This window comes from Bipolaris zeicola, assembly GCF_000523435.1.
Source record: "Bipolaris zeicola 26-R-13 unplaced genomic scaffold scaffold_235, whole genome shotgun sequence".
NCBI classification, from domain to species: domain Eukaryota; kingdom Fungi; phylum Ascomycota; class Dothideomycetes; order Pleosporales; family Pleosporaceae; genus Bipolaris; species Bipolaris zeicola.
The window spans coordinates 1-20,215 of NW_006912284.1; the positions used below are offsets into that span (position 1 = coordinate 1).

At 52.0% G+C, this 20,215-nt stretch overlaps 9 protein-coding genes across 9 annotated transcripts; 4 read left to right on the forward strand and 5 right to left on the reverse strand.

The window, feature by feature from the left end:
• Positions 1 to 614: 614 nt before the first annotated feature.
• Positions 615 to 4,325, reverse strand: COCCADRAFT_107627 (uncharacterized protein; the record flags this gene model as incomplete). The annotated part of the gene is made up of 1 exon (XM_007718475.1): positions 615 to 4,325. One exon carries the CDS (start codon positions 4,323 to 4,325, stop codon positions 615 to 617), a length of 3,711 nt encoding a protein of 1,236 aa, XP_007716665.1.
• Positions 4,326 to 5,693: 1,368 nt separating this feature from the next.
• Positions 5,694 to 7,466, reverse strand: COCCADRAFT_8699 (uncharacterized protein; the record flags this gene model as incomplete). The annotated part of the gene is made up of 1 exon (XM_007718476.1): positions 5,694 to 7,466. One exon carries the CDS (start codon positions 7,464 to 7,466, stop codon positions 5,694 to 5,696), a length of 1,773 nt encoding a protein of 590 aa, XP_007716666.1.
• A 378-nt stretch (positions 7,467 to 7,844) lies between these two features.
• Positions 7,845 to 8,789, forward strand: COCCADRAFT_8700 (uncharacterized protein; the record flags this gene model as incomplete). Its single annotated transcript, XM_007718477.1, has 1 exon — positions 7,845 to 8,789. The coding sequence occupies one exon, from the start codon at positions 7,845 to 7,847 to the stop codon at positions 8,787 to 8,789; it is 945 nt and encodes a 314-aa protein (XP_007716667.1).
• A 188-nt stretch (positions 8,790 to 8,977) lies between these two features.
• COCCADRAFT_107606 (uncharacterized protein) lies at positions 8,978 to 9,473 on the reverse strand (the record flags this gene model as incomplete). The annotated part of the gene is made up of 2 exons (XM_007718478.1): positions 8,978 to 9,086; positions 9,142 to 9,473. The coding sequence occupies 2 exons, from the start codon at positions 9,471 to 9,473 to the stop codon at positions 8,978 to 8,980; spliced, it is 441 nt and encodes a 146-aa protein (XP_007716668.1).
• Positions 9,474 to 9,670: 197 nt separating this feature from the next.
• COCCADRAFT_107631 (uncharacterized protein) lies at positions 9,671 to 9,898 on the forward strand (the record flags this gene model as incomplete). Its single annotated transcript, XM_007718479.1, has 1 exon — positions 9,671 to 9,898. A coding segment is annotated over one exon (228 nt), but the record flags the coding sequence as incomplete, so codon positions are not given.
• Positions 9,899 to 9,963: 65 nt separating this feature from the next.
• COCCADRAFT_107628 (uncharacterized protein) lies at positions 9,964 to 12,336 on the forward strand (the record flags this gene model as incomplete). Its single annotated transcript, XM_007718480.1, has 2 exons — positions 9,964 to 10,688; positions 10,740 to 12,336. 2 exons carry the CDS (start codon positions 9,964 to 9,966, stop codon positions 12,334 to 12,336), a joined length of 2,322 nt encoding a protein of 773 aa, XP_007716670.1.
• A 402-nt stretch (positions 12,337 to 12,738) lies between these two features.
• On the reverse strand, positions 12,739 to 15,047 carry COCCADRAFT_8703 (uncharacterized protein; the record flags this gene model as incomplete). Its single annotated transcript, XM_007718481.1, has 4 exons — positions 12,739 to 14,681; positions 14,737 to 14,863; positions 14,921 to 14,955; positions 15,038 to 15,047. The coding sequence occupies 4 exons, from the start codon at positions 15,045 to 15,047 to the stop codon at positions 12,739 to 12,741; spliced, it is 2,115 nt and encodes a 704-aa protein (XP_007716671.1).
• A 1,176-nt stretch (positions 15,048 to 16,223) lies between these two features.
• COCCADRAFT_40553 (uncharacterized protein) lies at positions 16,224 to 17,102 on the reverse strand (the record flags this gene model as incomplete). Its single annotated transcript, XM_007718482.1, has 3 exons — positions 16,224 to 16,514; positions 16,569 to 16,795; positions 16,874 to 17,102. The coding sequence occupies 3 exons, from the start codon at positions 17,100 to 17,102 to the stop codon at positions 16,224 to 16,226; spliced, it is 747 nt and encodes a 248-aa protein (XP_007716672.1).
• Positions 17,103 to 17,368: 266 nt separating this feature from the next.
• Positions 17,369 to 19,524, forward strand: COCCADRAFT_8705 (uncharacterized protein; the record flags this gene model as incomplete). Its single annotated transcript, XM_007718483.1, has 4 exons — positions 17,369 to 17,683; positions 17,755 to 19,029; positions 19,196 to 19,262; positions 19,370 to 19,524. 4 exons carry the CDS (start codon positions 17,369 to 17,371, stop codon positions 19,522 to 19,524), a joined length of 1,812 nt encoding a protein of 603 aa, XP_007716673.1.
• Between the last annotated feature and the right edge of the window lie 691 nt (positions 19,525 to 20,215).

A 20,215-nucleotide genomic window follows, 5' to 3' on the forward strand; every position in this document is an offset into this window, starting at 1 on the left:
AGATAATAAATTATATTTTTCAAGTTTTATCTTATTTTATTACGTTGTTGTGACTCAATTGCGTAGAACGTCAGGTCAAGTTTGGTGGGGTGGGCCACTTACTGGGGTGGGCCGCTTACTGGTGGAACACGTTAACCCTTGAGGATGACAAAGAGCTTAGGGTGTATAAGCACGTGCTGGCGATGCGGGGAAGTAAGGTTCTAGACATGATGATTTTCCTGGATATCATAAGAAATCGATCTCGTATACACATGACGTACCAGACGACAAAGAGCAGGAACTCATAACGTGAGGATGGACAAACATGATCGATCCATTTATTCCATTGCCAACTACTCTTGAATTGTGCACGGGCATCTCACGATGACCTGGGTATTGAAAAGTCCCAACCAAGCCCCCTCCAAAAAATGCTTAGAAGAAAGCCTATGTCAAGCATATGACCCGCTTGATTCCTCGGCACAAAGGCCATCTCCAGTGAGGGCCTGACCAATACTCGCTAAAACGCAGCAAAGTGGAACACAAAACAAAAACACAAACTTGGAAATATAATACATGTTAGAGAGAAAGAAAATGTCCATATATCGGAGTGCACAGCAGAAGAAGCTCACCAGGCTTTACTCAACCTCAGTCAACCATCGGCGGATGCCCTCCTTCAACGACGAATCATTCTCAGTCCTTGGCGGGGCACTCTTGGTCGTTGTCGCCTTCTTGTCGTCGCTACTTTTAGACGCATGTCTGCCACCGCGTTCAGCGGTAACCTCCTTCACCACGACTTCCAGCGCTTCGAAGAGAACGCTCTTACAATCTATGTGGGGTACCTCGACGTGCGGTATGGCGTCAGAATCTCCTCTCGTATCACGGCGCCCTCGTCTGCTACTCGAACGAGACGACTGAGCCGAATTGGCGCGCGTCACCTCTCCTGACTGGGCAAGCACACGATCCACGCCGTCGATGAGGGTGGCATCAAAATCCATGATGGTTTCTGTAACAAACTTCTCGGCAAGATGAACTTCTGTCATCATAGGCGCGACAGTGCCAGATGTGTAGGGGTTTCCGTATTGAGAGCGACCCGGGAGCACGCCCGGTGTCATGGCTGACTGTTGGTATGTGGGAGTAGGAATGAGTTTGACCAAACGTCGCAGGCTTATGCGCTTGATGGAAAAGTTGCTTGTATCAGCGATAAGTGCAGAGCATATATCGATCCAGCGCTCAAGCGGACCAGACTCCAGGCTAGGGGTGGTGATGGCACTGAGGGGTGTGGGCTCTGCACTCATTGCCCGTTTGATATCACGTTCAAGCTCACGGTAAGGCTTGATGGCTTGGACAGCAAAGTCCGGGTGGAACTGGCTGAGCCACCCAGCAACATTCACGGGCTGCTCTGGCTCACCGTGTGGCACTGAGAGAACAGATGACTCACCAAAACTAGAACCCGGTTGGCTAGAAGCTGATCCGTAGCCCCCTAGTAGTGGTGATTGGAGTGGAGAATCGAAATCCGGTAGCGGAATATCGACATCAATAACACCGTCTTTCTCATTGACCGAGAGCTTCAAGTGGCCCTCGAAAGTCTTGTGACGCTCAGGGATAGGCCGTGCAGCTGAAGCAGGAACGCCAGGGCAGCCAACGTTAGAGTAGGTATCGGGAGAAACATTATCAGTGGAAGGGTCAAGAGGAAGCGGAGAGTCGGCAGCATCGCTTTCAAACACACGATCCATCGAGAGCTCTTGTACCATGAGCTCAAGCTGCGATCGTGACCTTTCCTGCCCCCGATATCCAACACCATCGTCTGTCGTCTGAAAAAATTCACTTTGGTCGGTAGAAGACGAGCGCCGGCCACTCCAGAAGTTCATAAAGCCACTCCATCGGCTTGTGTTGCTCGAATCATTACTTGCAAGACTGGTTTGTCCTGTGCCACTTCTTTGCAAGGTACTGATCAGGTTCGAAGAGGCTAAACTGTCACTGCTTTCTGGTCGTGTTTCAGAGGCAGGGCCAAATGATTTCGTCCTAGGAAACGTAAAGTGAGCAATAGGGATTGTCTCTTGAGGTATGATTGTTGAAGTGGTCACTGTGCTACTTGATGTCACGGGTCCTTCAGACAAGGAAGGAATCACTAGACTCGTGCGGACCGAATGTGCGGACGAACGCCGGGAGTGTCCTGTTGGTCGGACAAGCTCAGGCGCCTCGATCACAGCAGATTCCGAGCGCTCGTGTGTTGACTGCACCGGTATCTGATGTACGCTCTGGGGCCTTGGTGGCTGTAATAGGATATTTGACATGCTTTGCTTGCTACGGGGTCCTCGGCGATTGATTTGGCGGCGTAGGGATTGCTGCCTCGAAGGAGGCATATTAGTTGGAGGCGACTGAGAGTAGGCTCGGAGCGACGTTGAAGTGCTGGGTCGGATGTAGGTACTGTCCGCTAAAGCAGGTGCATTAGGTGGCAGAAAGGCAGCGAGAAGAAATATTAGTCTTCGGGCAGCCATCTTGTCTGGAGACACAATAACAGTGCGGTTAGAAATGGTCAGGTTCTCGCCAGCTGTGGCCTTTTGCTTTTCGCGGTGGCGCTTGCGATGCCATTTGGGACCCAGCATGTTCAGCCATTCAGTGTGGTTACCCAAAAACGCCGTCAAGAGGTTGAAAAAGAAGAAATTCTGTTCTCGACGACCTGCCCATCTACCAAGCCATCTAGCCTCCTCACGCCACACACCCCATTTGCCTTGGCCAGTCATGACGCGTGGAATCCTCATGCCGCTCACCACACGATTGCCAGTGAGCTCTGCTGCTATTTGGATTTCCCTATCCATCATCAGGGCATTGGGTTGCAGCCTCAAGGCTCTCCGAGAGTACTGAAGAGATGACTCGCGAAAACTAGTTCGCGAAGACTGGCTCCGTTGGTGCTGGGCTCCTGTTGGAGTAATCGGCTCGGGTGATTTTGGCGACTTGAACTGCGCCAAGATGCGCTCTTGAACCACGTGTTGGAGACTTGTAAGTGCACGCATGATGACATCCCAGTGCTGGCCCACTACATCGACTCGATCGTCGACGTCGCTGCTCAATGAGGATGAAAAGAGTGAATCGACACCAAGGTTGGCGTCAACAAAAGCCCATCCTGCACGCCGATCCGAGTCTAGGGACGAGGCAAGCGACTCCTGGCCGGGAGCAGAGGTGGATAGATGTGTTGGATTCTTCAAGCTTGTACCGCGCGATGACGGTCTCAGGCTCGGTATTGTTTGCGATATTGGCAGGTGGAGGATGATGGTGATGGCGTACATGGGGCTCTTTCGTGTATGTGAGGGATAGACAGGTTTGGTGGCAGCCGGTTTGGAATTTGATGCTGGAAAAGGAAAGCCGTTGCCCTTTGGAAGTGAACTTTGTGGTGTCGGTGTGCGATCGTCGTTATCCTCTTCTGGCATGGTTACGGAAAACATACGGGTGATGAAAATGGTCCTACGCTTGGGCTCCTTTGGTATGCTCTCGTTGGAGTCATTGTGTGCCAGATCGGTTGGCGGGTTGGCGGGGGTAAAAGATTTGGCGAGATGGCTTCTGCGACGGAGGCCTTCTGCGCGGCCCAAGGAGGTGGTAGCATCCTGTATGCTCGTGCCCAGGACAGATGAGTCGGCGGGCCTAGTGTCGAGAGGTACAATGTGTATTTTGTTCGAGTTGCCTCTGTAGTTCATGGCCAGATTGCCGAACATGCAGTCGAGACAGATATTGGCCAGGTCCGTCGACTCCTTGGCTCGGGCCTGCGCCTTGGCTTGGAGCTGGGCATGCTCGTCAATGTTTGGCATGGAGGATATGGAGCTGCCGCGGGTTCGGACGCGGGTGAATCCCCCAACCGTGGGCGAGCGTGGTGGTGCCGTAGGCTCTGTAACAAGGGACGATCTCCGGGCATGAAGACTGCCCAATGCCGGGCCTGCGGTGCTGGCGGTGATGGCAGTGCTGGAGTTGGCTCCACCAAACGCTCGCGCACGTGGGTTGGGACTTGTGGGCGGTTCGGGGCGTGGGGGGGCTGGCTTGGAGTCGAACAGGATGGCCTTGGGCATGGCCGGAGTCTCATCCTGGGCAATGATGATGCGGCAGTCGCGAGGGTAGTCGAGGTCAATCTCGGGCAGAGGCCCGTCATGTCCGCTGCCGGGCGTCAGGGGCGCGGCGTGTAGGGGATAGGGCTGGCCGTCGGGGTGGTAGAGTGTGTTGGACTCGGGATACAGCAGGTGTCGCGTGTGGCTTTCTTCCGTGGCTGAGTCGAGGACCGTGGGCGAGGCGGCGTGCGACGCGTTTGCACCCTTGCGGCTGCTGAAAAGATGTCCGATCATGGCTGGCAGTGGGCGCATTCCGCCATGGGAGCGTGGGCGGGGGCCTTAGTAGTGGGCGAGGGAGCCGTCGTCGAAGTGGCGGGCTCGAGCAGTACGGCGGCCTCGTAGACCCATGGCAGCGCCCTGTCGACTGCTGGGGAGGGGGGGGCCTGGTGGAAGGGTGAGGGTGAGGGTGAGGGTGAAGGTGGAGGCACAGGCAAAGGTAAAGAACGAGGGGTGAGGGGTGAAGGGCTGTGAAGGTGATGTCACACGCGGCGGTTTGACGAGTGCAGCATGCAGCGTGTCAGTGTGCAGTGGGTGCACGGGTGCTCGTGAGGCGGCAGGGCAGCACGAGGCCGTGGAGACAGAGGTTGGTGGAGCCTGGAGAGGGGCCGTGGGTGGATGCGTGCTCAGGCAGCGTGTCGCGTGTGTGCGGAGAGGGGAGAGGGTGGGTTTGGCTGCTTAGTTATGGAAGGGCGGTGAGAGGGCAGAGAGGCTGAGGGCGTCTTTCCAGCGCAGTCGACCTGCACTTCGACCCTCCATCCTCCTCCACGGTACATACTACCAGCACAGGCTGCCTGCACATGACCTGCACGTACCGACATACATGGCACCCGTATGTCCACACACATGCGCGCCGATGGATGCTCACGCCCTTGACAATGGTGATGATAATGACCATAATAATGACAAAGCACCCGTACTTGGACTCGCACCATCACCACTACCACCGCCACCCGTGCCGCCACTCATGATCATAATGTATCCCATCCGCCGCCAGCCAGCAGTCCACACCTACCGTAGCTCATCTCCCAGGATACCCTAGGCTCTTCTCATGCATGCGCTGCCAAAAAGTCTCGGTGCAACACAACCACTCTGTCCCTAAGCCCCGGCGCGAGCGGCGCTACATTCCAGTTACCGCTCCCACGACAACAACACAAATATAAGCGACAGCAATAACAGGCGGTGTATCCACGCCGAAATCACAGATACATACTTACACAAAAAGCCTTGTTACATTTGTTCGGAGCCGCTCGGTCCGCGCTTCTCGCCAGCACCGCAACATCTCCCAGAAGCTTTCTGCCAATACATAACCGCCTTTGCAAACGTCAAGAGCGCCTCACTATCTGTTGCCCGATATCGGCCATGTCCACCAGCAGCAGAATCGCCTTGGAGGGGGCGAAGATCTCTACCCATCCAAACAACAGCCTTGTGTCTGCAAAACCCCCCACTAGCCCGCTGGCTGCTAAATCTCGTCTACAACTAGTGCAACACATATTCTCTCCCACTACTCTACAAGTCTGCACACCACCAGCTAACACCACGTGCTTGCTCAGAGTAACTCGATTAGGCCTACCTAGTGACTGATGCAAGGAAAAAAGCGCCGAGTATTGCGCTCAAAAAGAACTACAGTACTCCTTGGACATGCACATCCAAGACACAATGTACAACGCCTGGCGCATACATCTTAACCCACTCAACATGCTCTACCTTTACAGCCATGTTGCCTGTCCTGTCATTTCGGCGCTTGACTAGCTTGTCAATCTCTCTCTCAATCTCCTTGCTTCTCGACTCGACGTCTCTGATCCCAATGTTCTCGTGTACGTGGATCCATCCACCGCGTTGCCTATCTAGCATATCAACTGCAATACCCCACGATAATCTCGAAGTAGGCAGTAAGCCTAGGTTTACATGCCGAATGGGTAGCTGGCAAACCAAGCCCAAGCTTGTACTCATCGCTGTATAGTCTGACTTGGCTCCTTCATTGCTTGCCTGGAACACCCAAAAGTCCGCTTTTTGTATGCCAGCAGTGTCATTGAGCGCAAGCCTATTCGGGGCTTCTGCACTAGTCTGCCTTAACTGACAAAGGTCGTCTCCCTTAATGATCTTGCATGACCACCCATTCCTCTCTGCGCCTCGTCGCAGACCTTCAACTGACCATGGATTAATTTCCCAGCACAGTACTCTGCGAATCCCGTCTTGGCGATACTCTCCACTCTTCTTGTATGAAAAGGCAAAATAGCCAATGCCTGCATAGAGATCCACAGCTGCCGAGGCTTCGTCGAAGTCAGTGGTGACTGCAGCAAGGTTGAGTATTCGAGTCTTCTCGCGGATGTTGCCACGGCTAAACATGGTATACAGAGGTGCCCAGACTTGCCAAATACCGTTTTGTTTTGCCGTAACCCACAAAGCTCCTTCAAAGTCATTGGCAGTGGGACATGAGATAGTCTGGGGCGTAGGGCTGGGTCCAAATTCACCGTGTATCGGTACAAGATTGACTGGTCGGCGCAGAATGTTCTCCTGGTTCCGGCTTGCCCCCGAATCCATATTGGGGTTGGTGTCTGTCTTTGGTGGGATAGGTGAGTTGATTGCTACATGTGTTGCACCAACTGATGCTGCAACGTGCCGCCAGACCGGTGCTAGTAACTCTGAATCTACGGCATGCTGAGACAGAAGTATCTGCCATTCTGTGGATCCAAAAGCATTGTGTGGAAGCAGAAGCATGGGCTTGTATATCGAGTACCCATCTGGGAAAGCGGAGACAAGGACTCCAGGCGACAAGTCCATGTCAGCTAGTATCGAATCCTGTAATGTCGACAGAGCTTCTTTCAACGCTCTGTGCATCGGGCTTTTCATGGCTGAGAACCTGAGAGGACTAGCTCCATCGGCATGATGCGCTAGTTCAATGTCGTGGTGAAGATACTCCAGATCCAAGTTCTGTAATATTGTGGACTTGAACTCATTACTGCTTTCTTCAGTGAGATGCGCGTTTGCATCGCCACTGATTGAAGGATAGAAGATGGTCGTCGGGATACGCATCCGTTGCTGGAACACATCCTCTTGTACTGGCATCAACGCATCCTTCTCAACAGGAAGTTCAACGTTCTGTCCCTTAATAAAATCGTACTCAAATGGCGACAACCTCGTTTCGCCTTGCATATCAGATGCTTTCGTGGTCGGTGTTTCTCGAATTGGAACTACATCGCCTTGTTTCAGAGTAGTGTGCGCGACGAGTGTTGTATGATTTTCGCACGGCTCGGGCATAATTTTGCTACTCCGGTCGAGCTGGCCCGCTCGTTCAAGAGCAGATTTCACTGTCTTGACGTGGCTCTTCGGAACTATGAAGACCACTCTCGCATTGACCTCCTCCTGTTCTTGATTCTCCGTTCTGTGGCTCATAGTATACGCAATCTGCTGATTCTTGCTGTGGGTGTTGGGAAATGAGTGTCATGGTTTTACGGCGTACGCTGGAGAATCCGTGCATTTCAACGTAGCTAGCTCAAAGCAACTAATCACGACCAGAACACACGCTGCTCAGACTGAACTCGATGGTTGTTGGACATGGTGCGGTTGAACATGTCCGCTTCGATCACAGACATGACAGTGGCATTAAAATGTTTTCACAATTGAGGGCAGGGCAAGAGCTGACGGTCATTGCTCAATGCTGTACTACCCCGCCCCCACCAGGACCCTACGTAACCTTGCTGCGTACCTGCGGCCAGCAATCATCCTTCCATACCCTCACGCACACCACCTGGCCTATCGTCCACACCAAACATGTCGCTGTCAAACATTGATCTCGTGAACCAATGCGACAGGTTCCCTTACCCCGACGTAAACCTGGAAACCTATCTCGCCTCCATCAACACGTACTACCAACTGCGCGTCTCAGGCCACAACTATGGGCTCGGTTACATGTTACCTTCAGTTGTTGAGGTATTTCGTGGCGTCTCAAACTGGGAGATTGATGATAACGCGCGGATTCTATGTCTCGCAGTTGGTTCAAACGCACAAGAACGGTCCGCAGCAATAGAGACGACACTATTGGCACTGCGCCAAACCGGTCATTTCAAGGTGCTGGATAAGTGGAGAGGGGAACTGTATGCTGTCTATGGTAAAAACAAAGAGTTGCTGTTCAACGTAGAGAGAAGTGCCAGTCCCCTGTTTGGTGTCATTACATACGGTGTACACCTCACTGCCTTTACACGCACACGTGGAGAAATCAAGATTTGGACTCCGAGAAGGGCACGTACGAAGCAGACATATGGAGGCATGCTCGATAATGCCGTGGCTGGTGGTATCGCGTCAGGGGAGAGTCCATTCGAGAGCCTGGTCAGAGAATGCGCAGAAGAGGCTTCACTGCCGGAAGAGCTGGTGCGCAAGAATGCAAAGGCATGCGGCACAGTCACGTACTGGTACGTCCGTGACGAGAGAGCGGGCGGCGAGACGAACTTGATGCAGCCCGAAGTTCAATACGTCTATGATCTTGAGCTTCCTGAAGATACGATACCGAAGCCCGGCGACGATGAGGTTGAGGAGTTCTACCTATGGACCGTAGACGAAGTGCAGGAGGCTATGAGAAACGGAGAGTTCAAACCCAACTGTTCCCTGGTCGTGCTCGACTTTCTCGTGCGGCATGGCATCCTGACGACGGAGAACGAGAGGGATTACATCGAGTTGGTGAGCCGATTGCACAGAAAACTCGAATTCCCCACACTATGAAAATAAAAAAGAGCATTGGGATTTTCTCGCCAGAGCTAGGAGAGCCTCTGAAGGCGTCCTTTTATTTCAAGAGGGTATTCAGACGCCTTGCCGAACTTTTAAACCAGAGGATACCAATACCACATGCCACCAAAACGCCTGCCCATGCTTTCTTTGTCATTCTCTCATATGCGCGATGACGCGCCCAACTATGAGTGCTTCACAAGCATGTAGATGTCGTCAATCTTCAGTCCGCTGAGCTTGCGGTGGGGTCCTTCCATGTACAGCAAAAGCCCGCCAAAACTAGCAAAGTATTTTCTACATGCAGTCAGTAGCCAGTCCAGCATGACAGGGCTGCCTGGATAGTGCTCACATGGTGTCTCCGTTGCCTCCTTCCATACGGTAGTTTTTGCCGTAGCAGACATAGTCATACATATCTGCCAGCGTCGCCACGCCCTGTTTGCCTACGTTTCTCCACATTGTGTCGTTCTCGCCCTTTGAGCTGCCGTCGAGGGCGAGGGTTGTGGCTAGGACCAGGCTGATGCTCTCACCAACCGTTACGGGGAACAGCTCGTGGTTAATGTCGAGGGTCATGGTGATTTGGCTGTCGGTCGAGGTGCCATAGATGCGGGAGACACGATCATATTTCTCGTTGTTAATGGATGTGATGTTGAACGTCTCTTCGAAGACCTGGGCGTCGGCCATGGTGAGGGAAGGGGGCAGACAGGGATCGAATGCGCGTGTGTTTGGGTGCGAGGTGCTGCGATGCCGATGCGACGAACAAAGCTTGAAGCGGCCGTCGGTCAGAGCGGCGGCATGTCTTGGCACCGCCTTTACCTCCGAAGCGCTCTCCGCAACTCCACCAGGGTGCACCGTCGCTCTCTCACCCACCAGCCACTGTGCCACAACCGGCCGACAACAGGCCCAACCCGCATCCTCACCCTCACCCTCAGCCTCGCCTTTACCCTTGCATTCACACTGAGCTTCACCACGTTTACATTGCACATGCCGGCTCTCGTGCCTTCTCTTCTCGTGATAACCCTCCCAATCGGGCTGCTCACAGCGCCTGCTACGCCCCAGCCTCCGTTCGCGCCCCGGCCCCCCTCTCTCTACCTCTGACACGTCCCTGATGAGCTACGAGCGTTACTTGATGAATCTATTCAGCTTCCACGACTTCGACTACTTTTCGCCCGAGATGCTCGACTTGATTCCGAGTCGCGAGTGTAGTCCTTCGGGCTTTGATCCGCTCAATCAGCCGATGCCCAAGGCTGCCGCGAGCCAGAGCAGCATGCTGCTAAAACTGCCTGACGACATCTTCAAATGTGTCATGGACTACTTGGATCGCGACGCTGCGTGGAGTCTGAAGCGCCTGTGCAAGGGCATGGCAAACAGCGTGACCGTGAACCAACTACTCTACAAATACCCCATACAACTCAACGACGTGCGTGACATCAGGCTGGGCGACTGGAAGTATAGGAGCATCGGCAGGACCCGGTGGATGAGCTTCATGGACAGCATCAATGACTCCAACCGCCGCCATGTCCACAAGCTGGCAATGTCGCACTGGGCAAGCATCGACGACTTCAAGTGGATAGAGGATAATCTGCCTTGCCTCACCAGCCTTGACATATCAGCCATCAAGGACTTTGTCTGGACTCCTGAAGAGACTTGGACATGGAAGATGTTGGCCGACGCCTGCCCATGTCTGTTTGCACGCTTGGAAGAGCTAGAGGTAGCAAACTGGGCAGACTACACTGCACACTCTCGCATCGAATACAGCTACTCGTACCAGGACTATCGCTTCAAGCAGAGTTTCAGAATATCACGGAGACGAGACGGCGGATCCGTCGCCAACGCCATCTTCCCCATTTGCAAGAGGCTCAAAACGCTCGCGATACGGGAGCGATACTCGGGCTTCCAGTAAGTCGCGTTGTCACATCGTCATTTATCCACGCTAACTCTTAGACCCAGCACATGGAATGAATGGGAGGTTCACCAACGCGTTTGCTGTCTCGTAGACGGCGTACAAAAGTACTGCCCAGAAACCATGACAAAGCTCAGGGTACACGACTACGCCCCCTATCGATCACTCTTTTCCACAGATGCGACAAAATGGTCGCGCATCAAAGATGTCGAGATAGGCCTGTATTCCTGGATGGAGGACCGCCGTGACAGGGACGTCATCGGACCAATTCCATATCGGATAACCCAAGGTCATCACCATCGTGACGAGGAAGAAGCCTTTGACGACAAGACATTTGACGCGTGCGAGCGCGATCATATGGTCCTGGGCAACCATGTTGTGCAAGGCGTCGGGGCATCATTTGAAGACTTACTCCAGAGCCTGCAGACCATATCCAAGAAATACCCCAACATCAACATGAAACCTATTCGGAACCTCCGGAACATAACCTTGCATCCGTTTCATCTCGTCAACGTCATGCAGCGACGTAATCATTTTGGCCAGCCGCCCCAGCAAATCAACGATCCTGCAATGAGCGATCCGAGCTCTAAGCCCGAAGTGCAGGAGGCATTGCAATGGCTTGCGCGAGAGTGTGACTGGAAGCCAGTTCTTGCCTGGGAAAGCATGATGTGCGATGTCTTCCCTGCAAACCTAGAGCCCAATCGCACTTTTCTGCCCAAACCTGACATTCTCTCACGCATACAGACAATGGTGGCACGACTCAGAAGTCTGGACATACCCATTCGTATCTCGATTGGTGATCGTGGAAATACTTGCCCCTCATCAGGTCTGGATGGTAGCTTGTACTTTGGTCCCTTCAAGACTTTTGTCGGAGAGGGTGCCGAGAGGCGCGAAGTGCTTCTGCCGACCCAGGCAGTCTTTAGCCTTACCCCTATCGCCTCCATGGTAGACGAGCTGACTATTCAGTACCCTGCCGATGTTCCAGGTGTCTCGGGCTGGCTTCGAGCAGCAAAACGCCCCACACCGGCAGAGAAAACACTCATGGAGCGTGAAATGATTGGCTGGCGTCGCTTTTGGATGCGCTATGCTTCACAGTTTAAAAATCTGAAGAAGCTTACTGCAAACGTACCCAACGACATTTACGAAGATTGGGGGAAATCAGAGCTTGTCACGCTGCTTGAAGATGAGCGGTGGCAGATGTTAGAGGTAGAAGACAAACAAGACTATAATTCCAGTAGCTACTTTCCTTTCACCAATCCATCAAATCTGAGGTACAGATTGACGAGGAACCGTAGCAAGACGAAGTTTGCTCAGAGGGTGTTTTTCCGGCTCAATAATGAGCCACTAGATCTAGTGGTAGCTCAGCCCGAGCTGGGTGCCAAAGAGAGGGAAGAGAGAGAGATTACAGATGCGATGATCAAGGAGAGCGAGTCAATATGTGAGAGGAGTCCGGGACACCGGTTCTGGATGAGAAGAGAAGGCCAAGAGAAAGCAGCAAGTAAGGTGGAAGAGAAAGACGGCAAGAGGAAATGGTCAGACAATGACGAGAATGGGGTCAATGGAGAGAAGGGATCAGAAGAAATGGAGGCCAAACGACCGAGGATTGAACGAGAAGGCTTTGCAGAGTTTTTCCATGTCTTGTGAGTGCATGCAAAGGGGCCAATGGTGGCGAATATAGCATACACGTACGGCTCGTTATAGACACGTATACTATACATTTAATACAAGAGGAATATTCACATTCAGTGTGAAAATGGAAAAAGAAAAGACAGCGAAAGAGAATGAACAGGTGGTTGGACAAGACAACAAAATACGCTTGCTTGTCAAAATAGTGAACCAACTACATGTATCTACCTCGTGTTTAAAAAAAAACGCCGAAACCTTGCAACCCAGAGATGCAAAACACAAAAGACACTGCCCAGCCAGCCCAATCATGTAACCAACCGGATGAAAAGAAAAAGAACAAGAGAGGATAAAACAATATAAAATCCCCCACCCTCTTGCTATGTACAAGTAGTATGTATGTGTCTTCATGAAGCATTTCCTTTACTCGTCAAGTTTACTCATTGTACTCTTAGCCCTTTTAGGACTACTCGTTCGACTCTTGATTCTCTCACGACTGACGGTGCGGCTAAGTTCAAACGCACCTCCTGGTAGGCCAAGACCCAGACCCATGCCATCCCTCGCCAGTTCGCCAGTCGTGCTACCAAAGTAGCTCGGCGCACTCACGGGTTCCGTCTTGATTTGTGGCGTAGCCCATCCGCTGGTCCGGCCTAGTTTGGATTCCTCGGAAGAATCAGAGAGTTCATTATCGCTCGAGTCAAGGTGAGTTTCTTCAAGCTCAAACTCATTGGCCAATTCACCGTCTTCCAAATCCACACGCTCGTACGGCTGTTGGTTCGCTGATGACGAACCGCCAAAACCAAAGAATTTGGCTGGAAAACTGCGGCCGCGGCGACGGTGCAAGGGGTCTTTGCCTTGTTTGCTGTTGAAAATCCTGCTTATCGACTGTTTGACCGCACTCCTCCGCTCTTTACCCAGAATCAAGCAAAAGATGACAACAATGATAAAAATCATGATAAAGAAGCCTGGTATCTGTTGAGGATGCTCGACAAAGAGGCGATGCCAGTTGCTCTCTGATTCGTACGCCTTGGGGGTACCACCTGGATACTGGAAGTCTGCAGGTATGCCGAGAGCGTTGGAACCAAAGCCCACAGCAAGTGCTTCCTCAGAAGGCGGTGGGATCTCACTAGAAGCGTAGAGGACCATTTTTCCAAGTGTCCAGCTGAGTTCTATGTCGTTGATCTTGTTGACTGCCTGGAAAGGGTCGGTGAACCCTTTTGCCTTGGCATTGTCGAGTACGGCTTTGGTGGTATTTTGGCTGTCGTCTAGGCCCTCTATTCCGACCCTAGGCACGCCAATGCCGTCATGTAGCATACTGATGATCCAAGATGCCTTGAAGCAGACTTCACGTGCTTTGTCTTGATCAACCTTTTTACCCCATTTCTCCTTCTTGATGCCTTTTTCAATACTCTTCCAGTCTTGACTGCAAAATTGGTTTACGCGCTCTTGATAGGTCGTCAGATCATAGGCCTTGTCCTTGTGTCCGTGCTCGAAGATTTCGTGGGTCGTGTGCCAGTATTCGGAAACACCTACAAAGTGATTGACCTTGAAATCGATAGCGGGTACATGTTGACCGTTAATCAGGCATGGCGAGTTTGTGCATTTCTTTTCCTTCTCCAACAACGGATAGGTTTGGCGCAAACATTCCGGGAATTTTCCGGTTCCTACGAGTTCTGCTGCCGCCTTTGATTTCGGTCCATCATCGTCATCATCGTCCGAGTCCGAGTCAATGAACTTGCCCTCGTGCGTGACCTCCAGCTTAAGGCCTGCGGGCAGGCAAGGGTCTGGGAGTTCCTTTTCAGTACTGGAGTCCAACAGTGCCTTTATATATCGTTCGCGCGCTTGATTAACACCAAAACCCAGCCATGTGGTAACAAAGACTTTGTGCTCCAGCGGCGTCCCATCCAATGTTCGTAGTCGTAAAAGGGTCAGGTCGTCAGCGTGCTTCTCGGCTTCGGTGGCATTTGGCGCGAAAGCGATCTGTGCCGATGCACCTCCCATATCTAGGAAACCATATGTGCTGTGGCCGTTGCCGTGTTGATGAAGTGTTGGCTGGTCAAAGCCACCCAGCAGGTAATTTGCTGCTATCCAACCATACAGGCCTTCGGTCTCTCCTGGTATAACCTGGATATGTACATCGCAATCGGGTAACTGGAACTGGGTCGTGCTTCGGGCAAATTGGCAAACTTGTTGGAGGATTTCTTTGCGCTGTGACTCGGGCAGAATGCGCATGCCCGCCGTGGCAAGTAAGAAGAGAGGGGTATTCGGGACTTGATCGACAGGTATGTGTTTGAGCGCATGGCTGAGGAGTTTTTCAAGATGATCTGGACCGACGCGGTGAGGGTTTTCGCCAAAGGTAGAGATGCCTAGGGGATGGCGGATGAGGTCAGTTTGCGCCCAGGCGGCTACAGGCCGACTTACCGGGATGAATCTTCTTAGTCCACTTCTTGTCCGTCTCTATGACGGGCAGACTGTGTAACTGAGCATCAGTGGCCTTGTCACGGGCTGCGTTGTGGTTCAGCCAGCGGTAGACGTGGACGCGCGTCCCCTTTGAACTTGTTAGCTACGGCGCTGCGACGACAGACCAAGTGTGCCGACGACGTACAGAGGACCCAGCGTCCAGGACTACACCATATCTCCCTGTGCAGCATGGCGCGTTAGCTCTAAGGGTTCATAAAAAGGCGCGGGGCAAAAGAAAAGAGAGGGAGAGGAGAGTGCTTACACTTTCCCATGGGGAGTGCTGAGGCCGAGAGGCGGTTATTGAGCAAATCGCATGCGAAGCCAGCGAAGAGGATTGATTACAACGAGTACTTTGGAAATCGAGGAGAACGGCACAGCCGAGGGCGAAGCAAAAGAGGCGTGGGAGAAGCGAGCGACAGTACTGTAGAGTAAAGAGTTGTGGGAGAGCAAGATGGAGGGCGGATGAGGGAGCAAGTGAGTGACAGTGGACCCTGGCCAGCGCTGGTTCGAGAAGGCGCAAGTGCAGCGACGACGTTTTTGGTTGGACGGGCCAGCCACTCAGCGGCCGCCGCCGCCTCGGACGCCCCCCGCTACCCCTCGAGCGCATGACGCCATGTTTTGCTGGCCTTGGTACTACACATGCACATGTACATGCTACATGTGCATACTACATACATGTGTGGACGTGCATGTACACGCAGTAAGTAGGCTGTCGTTGGCAGGGCGACGACGGCACCATACCCCCTCTGCCCTCTGCCCTCTGCGTACTGGTCATGGCCACCAAACAGAAGGCAGCACCGTAGGTTGGGATACGAGGGCGGCCTACGGCTGACCTGTTGCAATGCTCATCTATCGCGGATATGCACAAGGCTTGTGTTATGCTTCACAGCATCAATGCATTGCCATACCCCGCGTTCCACAATCATTGCCCCCCTCCATGTATACACCCATGCAACACAAACACCCACAAGCACTAATCTACCATCATCCAATGCAAATACGTGGTGGGCAAAACATGGTCGCTTTTTGACAAAATAAAAATGAAATAAACAAAAAACTTCGATCCACTAACCGGCTTGATGACCCACACTGAACGGTGATTTGATGTGTAGTTCCCGAAGCCAAAAAGAGAAATTACTTGTGACCTCGAGGCGATTTGAACGCCTAACCTTCAGGAAGCTCCAGAGAAACTGGAATCTGACGCGCTACCATTGCGCCACGAAGCCAGTCTTGTGATTTGAAATATTAATCAAATCATGAGTATATATAGTGTGCAGTCCGTTGCCGCAAAGGTGAGCTCACATGCGAGGTACCTATCCTTGTCGACCAACGAATCAAGAATCACCATCACAGGTACAAGGTAACGCAGCAGCGAGCCATACAGCGAATTCTGGGCTACCTGATTACATTGTCTGCTCATGCGTATAATGGCCAATTGCAAATGCTACCTAGTCCTCAAGCAAGAATCGGAGAAATGCCTTGGCAATGACCAGTCCGTCGTGATGGTTGCCCACTCTCTCTAGCGCGTCCCTAGCTTGCTCTTCCTCAAAGATGCCCTGTTCAGCCCTCATTTGGACCAAGTAAGAGACAATGGGCTCGGTAAATTCCGGGTGACCTTGCAAAGAAATCAATTTGCCCTTTTTGTACATGCCTTGTACCAAGCAACGAGGTGATCCGCCAAGCTTCTCGACATCTGCAGGGTACTCGAATACCACATCTCTGTGCATCTGGTGGATTGCCTGCAAACATGGTTAGAGAACCCGAGTCGTGAGATGACATGGTCGCAACTTTACAAGACTATCCTGTTGAAAAATCTCTTTGCCCTTCGCTGTGAGTTGAACTGGCAAGACTGAGATCTCCCACCCATCATCACTGCGCCCAACTTTGGCTCCTGCAGCTCTTCCGAGAATCTGATGGCCAAAGCAAACGCCAATCACCCGAACGCGGTCTTGCTTGAGTAACTTTTGAGTAAATTCGACCAACTTGAGGATCCATGGGTCATTGTCAAATGAGTTGTGCTCTGGTGGGATGTTGATTAGTCACAAGAATCCTTGTTTTTCTTTTGTTTTTGCACGATGATAGCAACACGAATACTCACTCGAGCCCGAGATCAGTACTGCATCTATCTTTTCCAGGTCAGGATACTCTTGCGCAGTGACGACGTCGAATGCGCTCAAGTCCAGGTCCTGCTTCGGAGATAAGCCCAAGTCCTCGGCTGCTGCTTCGAGCAACGTCGTAAAGATGCGATCATATCGTCCGTATTTTTCAACAAGGGCTGGTGGAGGCGTATCGCATTCGAGGATTGCTATGCGTAAGGGAGTCTTCATGTTTGCGAGGTTTGATGCTGAAGCCATGGGCGAGCCAGCAATCAGCCCTCTTTGATAGCGGAAAACGACGGCGATTTCGGGGCCTACTAGCGCTGACGATCATTAAACGCCTGCACCTGCGAAGCTGTCTCAACGCACGCCATTCCTTCTATTACTTGAATTCTTCGGTCCGAAATCTGTTTTGACCAAGGTCGTACAGCTGCTAGTAATATTCGTCTTGGTTTTGTTGTGAGTCTGCAGCGCCGCTAGGCTCCTTTTTTTTTGCTATGCCTTTGCCTGCCTCGGAACGAACACCGCTTCTTCGCTCTGTGTCGCAATGCCAACAGAGTGCCACAGACATTGCTGGAGATGAAGTCACAGCTGCAGAAGTAGCACAGCAAGGCCAAGGAGCCGCACCCCAGTTCCCGGCTGTGGAGAACGACCAAAGCAACTCGCATGGGCAGTCATTCGCGTCTGTAAGCCATTCTGCAACAGGGCAAGAGACAGAGGAGTTGGCCAAATTCGAACAAGATGGCAAGCTTCAAGGCGTCGGGCTCTGGAGATTTCGATGCGTGTTTGGAGGCATCTTGTTGGGGTACTTTGTATGTCCAAATGATTTTCTTCTACCATCTCTCCCCTATACGTAGTAGGTTTGCTAATTGCATCATGCCAGATTGCCATGTTTGATTCTACCCTCATGGCTTCAAGCCACCCAGTCATTACATCCTACTTTCATGCATCCAACTCTGCATCCTGGTTGTCGACTGCCTTTTTGCTTACCTCGACCTCGCTTCAGCCTTTGATGGGCCGATTTTCAGACACCTTTGGTCGTCGGCCTCTGTATTTAGCTGGCCTCGCTCTGCTTGCAGCTACGACGGCGTGGTGTGCTCTTGCACAGAGTATTGCAAGTTTTATTCTTGCGCGGGCCTTTTGTGGTATTGGTGCAGCTGGCGTGCTGTCAATGGGCAACATCATGACTAATGATCTTGTCAGCATAGAGGTGCGAGGTAAATACCAGGCATACATTAATCTCTTTTATGGAGGTGGATCTGCCTGTGGTGCTGCATTTGGTGGATTTTTGTGCGACAAGTTAGGTTGGCGGATGACTTTTGCTCTGCAGGTACCGGTCATTCTCATCCTCCTGATCAACGCCATTGTTATGACGCCGTCTAATCTTGGGCCCAATCTAGCAGAACGGTTTGGATTGGGCTTCCGAGACGCAATGAATGGCTTTGATATAGCAGGGTCGGTCTTGCTGACCATATCTGTTGCATTTCTGATCTTAGGTCTGAATCTTGGAGGCAACGTCTACGCATGGAAACACTGGTTTGTTATTACTTCACTTGTAGTAGCACTTGTTACCGGTGTCGTGCTCATCAGAGTCGAGTCGAGAGCTACGCGGCCAGTCATGCCGCTGCCCATGTTATTCAGCGAACCACGCGGCAATCTCGTCTTCAACAACTTTTTCGCTCAGATTGGCATGAACACAATCCTGTTCAACGCTCCATTGTATTTCCAGGCTGTCGAGCTCGAGAGTGCGTCCGTATCAGGCTTCCGTCTTGCCGGTCCTTCAGTTGCGCTAACTGTCTGTGGCGTGTCGGCTGGCTTCATTATGACTGCCACGGGTCGCATGAAGTGGCTTATTGTCGTTGGCTCACTATCAATGCTGCTGGGTGCTACATGTCTCTCTTTGATGTTCAATGTGCCAAAGTGGCTCGCCACTGTCTTCTTAGTCCCATCAAGCATCGGTCAAGGCTTGAGCTTTCCAGCAACAAGTCTCGCTGTTCTTGCGACAAGCACTCAGGAAGATCAGGCGGTCATGAGCAGCACACTCGTTCTGTGGCGTAGCCTGGGCATCGTCATGGGAGTGTCACTGAGCAGTCTCATCTTGCAGAACGCGTTGGCAACATATCTCGATAGACTGGTCACTGGGCATGATAAGGCCAAGGTACGTGGCATAGCCCTTGTTCTTTCTATTTACAACGTAAAGCGTCAAGGAGAGCATCTGGTTTTTGTGCTGCAGAACGTACACCACGAGCTGGATGAATGGAAAAGACGAAGATGAGACGGCGAATTCACACACGGAATGAACCTTTTCTAACAAGCCCACACAGATCATCCAACGTGTCCGCAGCTCAGTTCGCAGCATAGTTGACCTAGACGTCAAACATCAAAGCCAGGGTTCGTATACCAATAATCCCCTAGTACCTTGCAACGCGTCATCCACGTGGCCCCTCATTTATCGAATTGAGCGCCTTACAGCCCCAGTACTAACGCTTGTCTTACAGTCATTGAAGCCTATAGTCGTAGCCTGCGTCTAGTCTTCATCTCGGCGGTGGCCACGTTTGTCATTGTCAATGCACTAGTTTTTGCGATTAAATTACCGCACTTGAAGAAGAAGAAACAGCCTATCTCCGAGGATGGCGAAGAGAATGAGCGGTGATGTAATGCAGTGTGATAAGATGGGATCGAGGATTGGGTTGTGCGGGTGTGCTGCACAAGCGGAGTGGGGGGCGGTGAGGCAGTGCAGGAAGGTAGAGCGGGACGGCGAGAACTTGAACATCTGGTTTGAGACGTTGCGGTGTACGCGCATGATCCATAGCGGGTGCGGACGGCAAACAGTCTGGAGTTTTAGAAAATGCATCAAAGCTGGTTCATAGTGGTTCAAGAGGACAAGGGATATGGGGTTGCATTACCTAATTCGAGATGTAGTGAGTGGACATGGCAACAATACTTCAATTTCAAGTAAGTATTACAATAGGCACTAGTGCTAGGGCAAATGGAAAGAGGCTGTTCTGTGGCAAGTGTACATATTGAACACTATTGAAAAATTGACGATCTAGTTCCAAAGGTGACGGATTACGGTCTTTGTCCTTGGGCATAGAGGTCTAGATACACAACAGCCGGTACGCCAATCTTTTCAAGTAGCAACGGTTAGAAGCGGGTGCCGGAGACGTCCAACGATGATGAAAGCTGAAGGTAATCGACTGTGGGCAAAATGATGGTTCGGTGACGCTTGATAGGCTTGGGTAGTATTGGTCGAGGGGCGAGATGGCGGGCAGTGCAAAAGCCAGGCAATGGGGCTAACCGGGTTCAGCCTGGTGACCCAAAATGCAAGTCCTGGCGTGGCTCGG